The sequence below is a fragment of the Phoenix dactylifera genome, unplaced genomic scaffold (assembly GCF_009389715.1).
Source record: "Phoenix dactylifera cultivar Barhee BC4 unplaced genomic scaffold, palm_55x_up_171113_PBpolish2nd_filt_p 000090F, whole genome shotgun sequence".
Taxonomy (NCBI): domain Eukaryota; kingdom Viridiplantae; phylum Streptophyta; class Magnoliopsida; order Arecales; family Arecaceae; genus Phoenix; species Phoenix dactylifera.
The window spans coordinates 1,232,296-1,244,230 of record NW_024067679.1 but is presented as its reverse complement, the minus strand read 5'-3'; the positions used below and the strand labels follow the sequence as shown (position 1 = coordinate 1,244,230).

The 11,935-nt window shown below is 40.6% G+C and overlaps 1 protein-coding gene across 1 annotated transcript; it reads left to right on the top strand.

The window, feature by feature from the left end:
* Positions 1–4,230: 4,230 nt before the first annotated feature.
* Positions 4,231–7,009, top strand: LOC103721840 (MYB-like transcription factor ODO1). Its single transcript, XM_008812200.4, has 2 exons — positions 4,231–4,560; positions 6,155–7,009. Exons 1-2 carry the CDS (start codon positions 4,298–4,300, stop codon positions 6,627–6,629), a joined length of 738 nt encoding a protein of 245 aa, XP_008810422.1. The 5' UTR covers positions 4,231–4,297; the 3' UTR covers positions 6,630–7,009.
* Positions 7,010–11,935: the final 4,926 nt, after the last annotated feature.

Sequence of the window (11,935 nt, the reverse complement as noted above, 5' to 3'; positions counted from 1 at the left end):
AAAGAGAGAGATCTGAATACAAATTTCGGTAGGTTGTCAGTGCTTCTAGTCTCGATCTTTTTATTTGTGTCTAACTTTGTGGGGTGTTTATCCATTGTGTTGCTAGAGATCCTGTACTTAATAAACTCTTTCATCGTGTTTTGAAGTATTATCAATAAATATCTGTTCTTAGTATCGTGTTCTTTAGCTGAATAAATATTAGTTTTTGTTACATGAAGGCTTGTAAGTTCCCATTCTTATCTCTTCTTGCAAACATTCGCTACAGATTTAATTTTATTCAATGAACTACTTAGCAGGCTCCTCTTACCACTCCCTATCCCATGGTCCCTATTCTTAAATTCACACCTATCTATCTTGCCCTCACCTAATAGTTCAGGTGGTATATGGTGGCAATGTGGGGGTGCCACCTCTGGGGTTTGAGCAGATCCTTCTTGCCACTCATTATCCATTGTCTGTTGGATCTTATCTTTTGATTGTGGTTAGACCTGCATTTCTTGCCTCCTTCCATGCAGCTAAGCTCACTCCATGCACTTTCCCAATGCTCATACGATACACCGAGGGGGGGGGGGGGGGGGGTGGTCTCTGTTATTTGAACGAAACCCTGTTGCCACTCATGAGAATTTGACACATTCCAGGTTTGAAGCTGGAACCTCTCTCCCCAGTGCATGCTCTGTATAGGTACAACCAATAAGAAAAGCTAAGTCCATCTCCATGGTGGCTGATAAAACTTTAATAGATGTTGGATGCTAAATTTAATTGGCCTGAGCATGATGTTTGCTTTGGTAGATTCGCTTGCAATACACCCAGGTGGTTCCAGTGCATGTGCTATTGCACTGGTGGAGTTTAGATTAGTTATAAACTTCTTTGGAATGTGATTCCTCAGAGTTGTCATGGCTTGTGATCCAAGTATCTATTCACAGAAACCATTCCTTTGATTCGAAGATAGTGAATCAAAAACATGGTTTTCTAAACCTGCAGATGTTGGCAGAGATGAAAACCTTGATCAGAAATTTCTTGTTTACCAGTCTATTTACTGCATTGTTCAAGATAAGTTTGGTCTAGTATCCTCTCTGTATCGTGCTGAAATGCTGGCTCAATTCATCAAGGGTCCAAATCTGCGAATACTCTGTATCTGCTGCCCTAATTCTTAGAAACATACAAATAAAAGTTTGGGCTTTCTGCTCATATATCATCAACACATTTGTGATATCAATAGTAACATCTTGCTAGAGCCAAAAAAATTGCCTGCTAATCGAGCACTGTGTTGAGAATGTCAAGATGGCTTGTGTGGATCATCTTTAGCCAGGGATGTTGATGATTTCTGGCAAGATGGCTGTATGTATGGTAAATTAAATGCCACTGTGTACCCATGTATGATCCAGGTGCAGTAGGTCTGATTCCCCTCAAGAAAAAAGTGAACACCGCGTTCCCGGGATCCTTGCAGCAGACTGTGGAACCCTATTCTTCAACATTTTTGACATCCTCTGCAGACAATTCTTAATCAGAATGGAATGATTTGGTCGTTTTTGCTGTTTCAGTGTTAAATTTAAATACAACATATTACATCTACCTCAGTATGATAGCATCTAGTGCTCACACCAAAAACTTTTGATAAAGAAGTAGCTGGAGTAAAGAGAATTAGAATGTTGCTAATACTAGGCTAATTAATCAATTTTGATATGGAATGCAGATCCATGTGGAGAATTTTCCTATCTCTCTGGCCGGTGGAAACTCTTTTTCCTATTCTGGCTCTTACTAAGCAATAAGCATTTCTCATGTACCTGTGTTATGTTATGTTGCTCTTGGCGACCTTCTCGGCTTATTCTGAATACAATTTTCTCCGTTATTTCTGCTGCATGACTATCATGCTGCACCGATATTATTGTTGCTTAAAGTGTATCATGACTATCATGACTAACACGACTACTAGCAATCGATCAGGTTTAGGTCAGTTCTGTTACAGTGTTATTGGAACTTTAAAGTCATATGGGCAGGACTTCAATTTTTCATCTACTTTTCGAGCTTATAATAGCGGACATGAAATACTCAGGTTCCATGATGGGTACCTAGTACTGATTGGACACTCGTTAGCTTTGGGTATTGATCCTACAACCACTTCTGATAGGGAGCCCTGCTCCCAAACTATTTCTGCTTTGCTTTCTTCACTTGTAGTGAGAGGGTGTTCATACTGGTGCAGATCAACAAATAGTTCAGTATTCCTTTCCGAGCGCATCTCCCTGTTTCCCACCCGTTTCGCATTGCAAACAACGGAGTACAAAGAGAAGAGTGTTCGTGTTGTGCTCGTTCGAGTGGGCGATTGCATCCAAATTTGTGGGCAATCCGGGATGGCTGAGAGTGAACAAGGCGGCGGGGAGCTCAGCCGCCGGTGGGAGTTGGGGACCGCCGGTATGGGGTGAGGAGAAGGAAGGCCGGATGAAGTTGGGGGGATGGGCTACGCACCGGACCTCAGAGAAGGAGATGGAGAATCTCCAACAGCATTTCATGGCGGTTCTCAAACTGTCGGAGGAGCAGATCGACGCCTCGAGAAAAGCCTGGGAAAATCGGGTGGTGGTCATCCGGAGTCTTGGCCGCCAGGTTCCGGTGGAATGGGTGGGCCAAGACATGGTGCTCCGAAGGCAAACCAAGCACGAGTTGGAGGTTGTGCCACTTACCAAGGATCATTTGGCCCTCCGCTTTAAGACAAAGGCCGACCGGGACATCGCTCTCACCGGTGGTCCCTAGGTGGTGGTGGGGCAGTTGCTAGCCGTAGAGTCATGGGCTCTCGTCTTCGTTCTAGGGCCGCACATGGTGAAGACGGTGGTGGTCTAGATTCGAATGCGGAAGCTCCAGGTGGAGTACTCGGCGAGTGAGAACATTCTGTAAATCGCCATGGTTGCCGGTCGGCCGTTGGCTGTCGACGGCATCACGGAGTAGCAGAGGATGATGGGATTTGCGAGAATCAAGGTGGCCATCAACGCCACCGCCCCGCTGCTGCTCGGAGTCCAGATTAAGGGTAACTCCAAGGTTTTGTAGTAGCCCTTCGTATATGAAAATGTGCCCAATTTCTGCTACGACTGTGGGCAAATCGGACATGCTGAAGCGACCTACCAGTTCCCGACAGAGGGGGACGTGCAGGATTGGACGAGGTCCCCTGCTTCCATGGTGGTTGAGATGGGTGGAGACTTGGGAGGTCATGGTGAGTCGGATTCGACCTTCGACGAGATAGCCTGGTGACCTATCTTCATCCCTTGGTTGACGGCGGTGAAGATTCGACTGTCGCGAGCTCTGAAGGGGTTGCCACAGTCGAGAAAGACGGCCGAGTCAACCCTAGAGTCGTAGTCCTCAAGGCCACAGTCCCCCCCTAACCGACCAAGTTCTTTTGGTTCGTCGTCAGGCTCGGACGGGTGGTAGAAGGCAACAAAGGTGATGCGGCGGCGATCTTCCCTGAAGGACCGCCAGGCCGATGAGGGTGCCAACTTAGGATCTGGGTCTGGGGTGACTTAGGGAAAAAAAGAAATTCTCTCTTAATGCGATGAGTCTCAAAATCTATTATACATTGCGCTATTATATAACTAAAACAAAGTTTTCATTACACAGCAAACCTAACTTGCATTAATTGTTCTGTCTTCATGGAAAACTATTACATGGAAAACCATCTTATTCTTTTCTTTGAAAAAATAAGATGGCGAAAATTTTGTACCAACTATGGTGTAATCTACAACCATATATGAATATGTGGTCTAGGGTGTTAGATGCTATAAATCTACAAACGTCACACATTCAATCGAGCTCATATCGGATGGGGGGGTCCAGGAGCAGTTGGAGTGTCTTGTCCATTCACTGGAGTGTTCATTCTTTCCTTCCATGCTGCAACAGTGGACTTCATATGCCATCCCTCTTAACTAATACGATAAAGTCATGGGCAGGGGAGATGAAGGGCTTCAGCTTAAAATATACACTTCGATATACAGCAACTCAACTGTTTGAGGATGACGAAATAGGTGATGGAATGGTTGAGTAAGAGTGCAATAAGGGAGGGGATCTGCGTGAGAAAAGAAACAAGCCAAGTTGGAAGCTTAGGAGAATAAGAGCTCTTATGTGCTGGCACATCATCAACCATCACCATCACACTAGAACAATAATACACACGGTCAGGTCATTGCAGTTGCCGGGCTCCTTTCAGAGGGAGGCTTGTGGAAGGAGAGAGACCAAAGGTTGTGTTTTTAAATATAGAGTTTGGTGGGTGGGTGGGATGGCTCCGGAGTCCTTAAGGCATCGCCGGAGCTGCGCGTGAGAAATGGGGAGGCAGCCGTGCTGCGACAAGCTCGGAGTGAAGAAGGGACCGTGGACGGCGGAGGAGGACAAGAAGCTCATCAGCTTCATACTTACCAATGGCCATTGCTGCTGGCGAGCCGTGCCGAAGCTGGCAGGCCTGCTGAGGTGCGGCAAGAGCTGCAGGCTCCGGTGGACCAACTACCTGCGGCCCGACCTCAAGCGAGGGCTGCTCACCGAGGCGGAGGAGCAGCTGGTCATCGATCTCCATGCTCGCTTGGGGAATAGGTCATCTTCTCTTCTCTTCATTCACCTCAATTGAGCATGCACGCACGGAGGCACAGCCATGCACCCTGCGCCTATCTTTCCGCTTAATTTCCCCTTCACCTTGCATGCATTTATATGACCATGACGTAGAGATGATAACCATAGTCACCAATTTGGACTCACAAATTAAGTGAAGGAAAACAGATTGTATATTAGAATTGCTTTACAAACTATACGAAAAAGAATACTATTATTATTTGGTTAAATGCGATGTAGAGGACGAGAGAACATGATATTAGGTTAGATCACCATAATCTGCCATATATGTATTTTTTATTTATTTTGAGAAATAATCTGCCATCTATAAGGTGAAGGAATTTATTATCTCATGGTGTAGAGTATCCATCATGGTAGGTGCTCCTTTCTATCTCAAGGTGACCTAATCCACAGTTCTAGATGAGAACTCGTACAAACAATATTCATGCCATAACTCTTAACTCTTCTCTGTGGGCCCTCTCTCTCTCTCTCTCTCTCTCTCTCTCTCTCTCTCTCTCTCTCTATATATATATATATATATATATATATATATATATATATATATATAGTCTGGATGACATGATAGTTCTTAGCATGGGCTTGATGCTAAAAATTTAGTGAAAATTTTTGATGTGCCAATTTAGACACAAGGATCAACACTATACACGTGGATCAACCCTTCGTCTTTTTTTTTTGGGTCAAAAACCCTTCGACGTCTTCAGTGCTTGACAATGGAAGGAAACGCAAAACATAAGTATTGTGGATGTTAGGTCACATCGGTGTAGAAGTAACTAGGTATTAAAATTTCCATTTTATTTAACAAAATTTGGGTGAAGTGGTTGACAGGTCACATATGGACGACCACAAACTTATCCATGTTTCAAACCTCCGTACGGTCATGATGCTGAAATATCCATATGACTAGGCTTGAAGAAGAAAAAACAAAAATTATGAATAATTTGCATGGCCAGCGTATAAAAATAGGGTTATTCCTTAGAAATCTTTCTAAAGTGTATTAGTCCTCAGTATAGCCTAAACCTTGTTTTGTTTTGGTGGGTTACTTAGAAATTTTTCTTGGTATATTATCATGGTTTTCCATGTTTTCCCCGACTTTTCCCCCCGTATATTATTTCATGATACCTTTTAAGGCCAATACTTCCTCGGAAAGTAATCCAAAAATTTAATTTTAAGGCCAAATATTGGCTACTGCCTTTTCACAATTTTTCATTTATTCTATTCTTCTTCCAATTTCTCAAGAGGCAATTATACGTGTCGCATGACGGTTCAATCTCGTTCACTTAGATAATTACATATGAAATGTTTTCATATCTTGTTCTGGCCAAGGCTTCTGATTCAAGAAGAGCCCATATAATTGAGCAGGGATGACTTCGCATGTATCAATTAGATGTTAAAGTTGTGATCCTGTTGGCTGCATCGATACACCAATTTGAAGCACTAGTTATAAGAATTTAGAAATTAGCTAACATCTCCTTTCTACTACCATGAGGCTTATTAGCCGCTAGTTCTCTCTCCTGAATGCTCACCAGCTACTTTTGACCTAATTAATTGGTTGGTGAAGGTGGTCCAAGATAGCTGCAAAGTTGCCTGGAAGAACAGATAACGAAATAAAGAATCACTGGAACACTCACATTAAGAAAAAGCTTCTGAAGATGGGAATCGATCCAGTCACACACGAGCCAATCGACAGGCAACCAAGCCTGCAGAAAAGCTCGCAATCCACTGCAGCAACTGAATCGAAATCAGATGACCTCCAGTTACAGTCACAAGGATGCGAAGGCCAAAACCACTCTTCTGAGAACTCGAGCCCACCGGAGGAGAGCTCGAACACTAGCAGCAACGACCCGGTGGTTGGCAGCCTGTGGGAGGAGGATATACCTCTCATAGATGAATCATGGATGTTTCCATGCAATGAAGACGACTACAGCAGCGTCGTCGGGCCATTACCATGGGAAGGGAGCAGTGAGTGGCTGTTGGATTATCAAGATTTTGGAATAGGAGATATGGGATTGGGGAGCTCGGCTATAGAAAATTAGCTGGGCTTTTAGACAAACAAAGCAAACGATCTTGGAGTCGCTACTGTGATATGAGCGAAGCAACAAATTGTAGATAATTGTAGATAATGAAATAATGATTTGGCTAGGGAAGGAACGCCGGATCCCTCAATTCTAGTTGATGGGAAGTGGGATCCAAGTAGAAGGCTAGTTACCCTTACATACTGGTACTTGCTTCCCAGTCCAAATGCATGTATTATGGAGTAAGGGAAGTGTTTGTCCATAAGACTTGAAGTATGGTTGTGGAAATTATTATACAAGGTAAATGTGTATGTTGTATATATGCATACTAGCATCGACGTCTATATGTGAAGGCAATTGATGTTATAATGATTTAAGCAATGAACAGTTATGATTAGATATATGTCATACTCGATCCAATTGCACAAGCTAGGCACGAGGTAGATGGCCGTATGTCCATAGAATTTTATCCCTAATGGATATACAAGGCTTGTCTTTCACAAATATTTCACATATAAAAATTCAGGCAGTTACTATAACACTAAATTTAGCAAAATAATTTAAATTATTCTAATAGTCTCATGAAATAAAGAAAACCTTACAAGTCTCTTTTCAGTTCATTTATTCAAGCAAGATACATAGGAAATTGACTAAACTCTAATTTTATCTCCACTCAGCCAAAGGATCCCATTCAAATTATTCCTCCGCATCTTAAAAAAAAATATCAAAGAAGATGAGTGAGATAAAGTCTAGTAAATCACCTTTTACCTCTAGTTGGACCAAGCATATTCTTATTATAGTATAAAATTTTTGAACTATGATTAAAACTTCTTGTCAACACAAAATAAAATTTTTATAAAGGTATGCACGCCGACAAAATTTTCAACCTATTTAATATGTCAAATCAAAAAATATTTACGACAACAGCCACGACCAGCCTCATGATAAGCTCCGAAAGAGACTAGCTCCTTAAGATAAAATATGCTCTCAATCAGCATGTGCCAGTTATCAGCCTTGATTGGCTAGGCCCGAAAAGATAGTAGCTTCAAGTCACACGAAAAAGCATGCAAACTATAGTATGCACCAATGATCAGTCTGCCTAGCAGGCCTGAAAGGAAATTAGCTCCTGGATCACATGTGGCAATGATCAACCTTGTTAGCTAGGCTCCAACCATAGTAAGTTCTAAAGAGCGATCTGCATAATATCCATAATCAAGTAACCTAGCCAATCCAAAAGTTATGGTTTTTGCAAAAAATAATTGATCAGCCATGTTATATAGTATGGTCATGTTAAAACAAATCAACACACATTTCAATGTATATAATTCAGTGTCATGCTCAAGTAAGGCATTTTATGCTTGATTTATAATTTAAAATTTATTTTCATACATGAATCTACAATAATCATTCTGAACGTAAATATAAATATGCATATTAATTTTTAAATTTTCTTTTCAAATAATTTAAACTCTTTATCGACAACATATTTTCATAAATTATTTCTACACAAATCATGAGGCATGCACAATAAAAATTTAGAGGTAAAGGTGCTTACTGCTTGACTCATAGATAAGAAAGCTTTCGAACTGGACTATGCACAACCTAGACAAAAAAAATCAGTGGTTAGGTTTACTCTAAAGCAACTCAGTTATTATTTTAAAATCTTGGGTAACTAGAAGTCTCCAGTTTTGTAGGATCCATTCGAGACTCCACAAGCTAAGATCCATCTAGGATAGGGATTGTGATCCTAAATTTGCCAACTAGTGGCCAAGATCTAGGTGCATGTCCCTTGAGTCCAACCTAGCCCCCAAGAATACTATCTATTTCCTAATCCGAAAATAGATTAGGGCTTATGGTTAGCTTAGGTGTGGGGCTTGTCCCATCGAGTCAGGTACGCTAACAATATCCCTTTGATTTGCAAAAATCATTAGATTGGATTAGGGGAGATAAGAAGAGAAAGGGTCTCAAAGTGATTCATCAAGTCACCATGGGGTTCTAGATGGACCATAGGGACTGTCGATAATCGATGGAACTTGCCAGCAATTGATGGAATCAACTCAATAGAGTGGTGCATGGTGATAGGAAGAAGGGAAAGATGGTGGAGGGTGAGACTGGGTCCTCCACCATGGCAACAAACACCATAGGGAGGTGGAAAAGAGAAAGAAAAGGGGGTGGAATAGATGGTTGCACAGGGTTTCTTCCAATCAGAAAATAGGAGATCTAGTAGGAAAGGATGAAATTAGGATAGCCACTGACTGAGTGGCAAGGTTCGGCCACTACTCTAGCCCCTAAGGTGACCACGACTTTAGGCCCTAAGGCAACGACGATCACTATCAAAATGGCACTTGTCCAATAGGGCAGGAGATTCTTTATCTCAAAATAGGGCACCAAGTCGAGGATCAATTGCTGCTCGTGCAATGGGATCTAGAAAGGATGTAAATCAGCAAGCAGTCCACGGGGATAAGAGACAGATCTAGTGGCGAAGAGAGGAGAGGTGGCAGTCCAGTGAGCTTACTTGCCCAAACAAGGAGGGCGGTGGGATTCTCAAAATGGAGGAGGTGAAGAAGAGGCTAGATTTTGGTAAAAAGAAGGGGAATGATGATTGATCAAGACTAAAGAGGCGATATTAAGATCTAAGAGATGAGGTGGTGGTGGAGAAGATTCGAGAGAGAAAAATAGGGAGAAAAATGAAGAAGAGGGAGAAGAGGGGTCTTGAGTGCTACTGCCCAGCCTCGCTAGTAGTCGCACATGTATTACTAACCCAACCCAAGAGTCTCGCATCTGTTACTAGTGTGGAGAGGCCCTCGGCCTTTCCAACAGCTCTAGCAGGGGTCTCGCTCGGTTGGTAGCTTTAGTTATTAAGAAGCAAGTCTGTTACTTGGTCAACTCAGCTAAATTGATTAAGTTGAGGCCGAGTTAGACAATGGATTGTGTTGGTGAGTTTAGAGAGGGGATGTGTTACAATATATCTTTTATTCTTGAGAGAAGAGTGAGATTGCATACATCTCTTTAGATTTTCTCAAAAAAAAGCATATATTTTCTATGAAGCAACAAAGGCATGCAATCCCCTTCTATTAGAGACACACACACACACACACATAGAGAGAGAGAGAGAGATGACGTTAGTTGTAGTGTGCGTCAAATCAAGTAATATCTAACTCTCCTAATTACATGTGCTCAAATTTATTTCATTTTTATGAGGAACAAAATAATACAACAACACACTTTTCCTACATGATGTCTATAAAATAAGAGAAATATACCGCGAGACAATGAAAAAAGTCTTTTTTGGTCAAGGTGGCAACTAGATTTGTAACTGGGCATCCTATATGGTAATTATATGACAGTTTCCTCTCAATGATAGAATGCAGTTTTGATCCTTGTTAAGAACCAATTTAATTAATGCGCTAAGTTTGTCAAATAGTGCCTACAAATGACATGTTTCATCAATTAATTCTTTATGAGCTTAGTCCCAAAAGAAAATAATAGCCAGTCTTTTTTTTGTTTGTTGAGATTGCAAGCAAGTTGGTTACTTGCCGTAGGTTTTTTCTTTTTTAATATCTCTTTCACTTCATAAGATGCATATATGAATATTCAAATAAAAAGGCGTGTCTAATAATTCAAGTGTATTAAATACTTGTTATATTAGTTATTTCCACGAGGGTTGGCTTTAATGCTTCAAGTCATAACTAGTATAATTTTATTTTTCTGAATGATGTCATAGCCCCATTAAAAATACGTGGATGTTCATCTCAGAAAATAATCCAATTGAAATTCCATATAGATCATCATAATCTGCACCCGCTAGAACATGAATGATATTTTAGTTCTCTTACAACCTCTCTATCATAAATAACATAGAATCAGTCCAACCACCTTTCATAGGTAAAACTTCATTCCAAGTGCATTTAATGCATAAGTGAAAAGGTTATCGCACTATGTAATTCCTTGCTTTTGGTCTTTTATACAGTCTTTGTTGTAGTAAACAATGTCGATTTCAATTTCATTATCACTTTGTCTATTTTGGTGATGTTAATTATATGTTAACTTTGAGCTACTAGAAGCAAGATTATGTCTTCTAAATGAAGCGAGAGTGTACAATTTTGCTAGCTTAAAGACTGTCCTTATAACTATGGCTTATATTTTTGTTTTTTTTTTTTGCTCTTTTGTGGTAGCTACTGGCTACGTGTCTTATGGATCGAGGATATGGATTGGTCACGACCCCTTCTTCACTTACTCTAGAAATGCTTTGTCACTATTAGGTGATCATGAACTAACTTAAAATATGACATAAGAGAGTGAGAGGGTCATACGGGGATTATTAGTGGGTGGCTGAGAACTTATAAGGTTATAAATGAATAATAGTTGTTTCTCAAAAAATAGTAATAGTAATAATATTATTAGTATTATTCCTACTATTACTATTAAGAAAAAAAACCGCAATTGAGCATCATAAGTGGAAGAAAAATCCTTTTGAGGTTCTGATTTAACCAATCAATTCAATAAAGTTGCCCTAAAATGTCCCTCTCTAGTGCACTAGTTTTATAATTCAGTCTGCCTCTTGGGTGGCCCTATGGTCTAAAGTAGACTTTATAGGTGAGGAAAGTATAAACAACGATTGGTCTTGAAATGTATGATAGTTCAATTTTTGGACACGCATGGTTGTTTTGGCTAGTAATCAACATTCTTTGAATATATTATTTGTCATATGAGTTGGTATGGTATAATTCCCAAAAGAATCATGCATCTAAGTTGGTATAATGGTGCACTTATCCAATTTGTTGAAAAGTTATCTAAGAATAATTTACATAACTCTCTCCTTATAGAATTTGGTCCATTTATTTATTTGCTTATTTTTTATTAAATCATGGATCAAAAGTGATTGGATGAATATTCTTTGCCAAAAGACTAGTGTATATTTAAGCAAATATCTAGGTCATATCTACCAATACCAAAAAACAAGATTCCAATAGTAGGATCCACACTATTAAGGAAAAATAGAAGGTCATGATCCAAGCTAATGTAGCTGTACAAATATATAAGATTAGCCCAGTAACATTAAAATCCTTCACCCGGGCCATGTCATTAATTTACAACCGATTTTTCAACAACAACTTCAAAGGCTCCTATTGCTGCTGAATTTGGAACCGAGGCCAGAGTGCAGCTCGGATGACCTTAAGGTCGGTTAGAGGTGAGCTGAGCAAGCTGGCCAAGTTGCAGGAAAGTGAATCCTCTCCGAAGGTGGCCTGTAAAAAATCTACTTGCGAGAGAGTTTCTAGCGTGAGATCTTCGATGCCTAAGTCAGAATAGAGAGGCAACAGTATGGA

Coding starts and splice junctions, on each gene's coding strand:
- LOC103721840 (XM_008812200.4), top strand. CDS start 4,298: ATGGGGAGGCAGCCGTGCTGCGACAAGCTCGGAGTGAAGAAGGGACCG. Junction 4,561..6,154: donor CATGCTCGCTTGGGGAATAG/GTCATCTTCTCT, acceptor TGGTTGGTGAAG/GTGGTCCAAGATAGCTGCAA.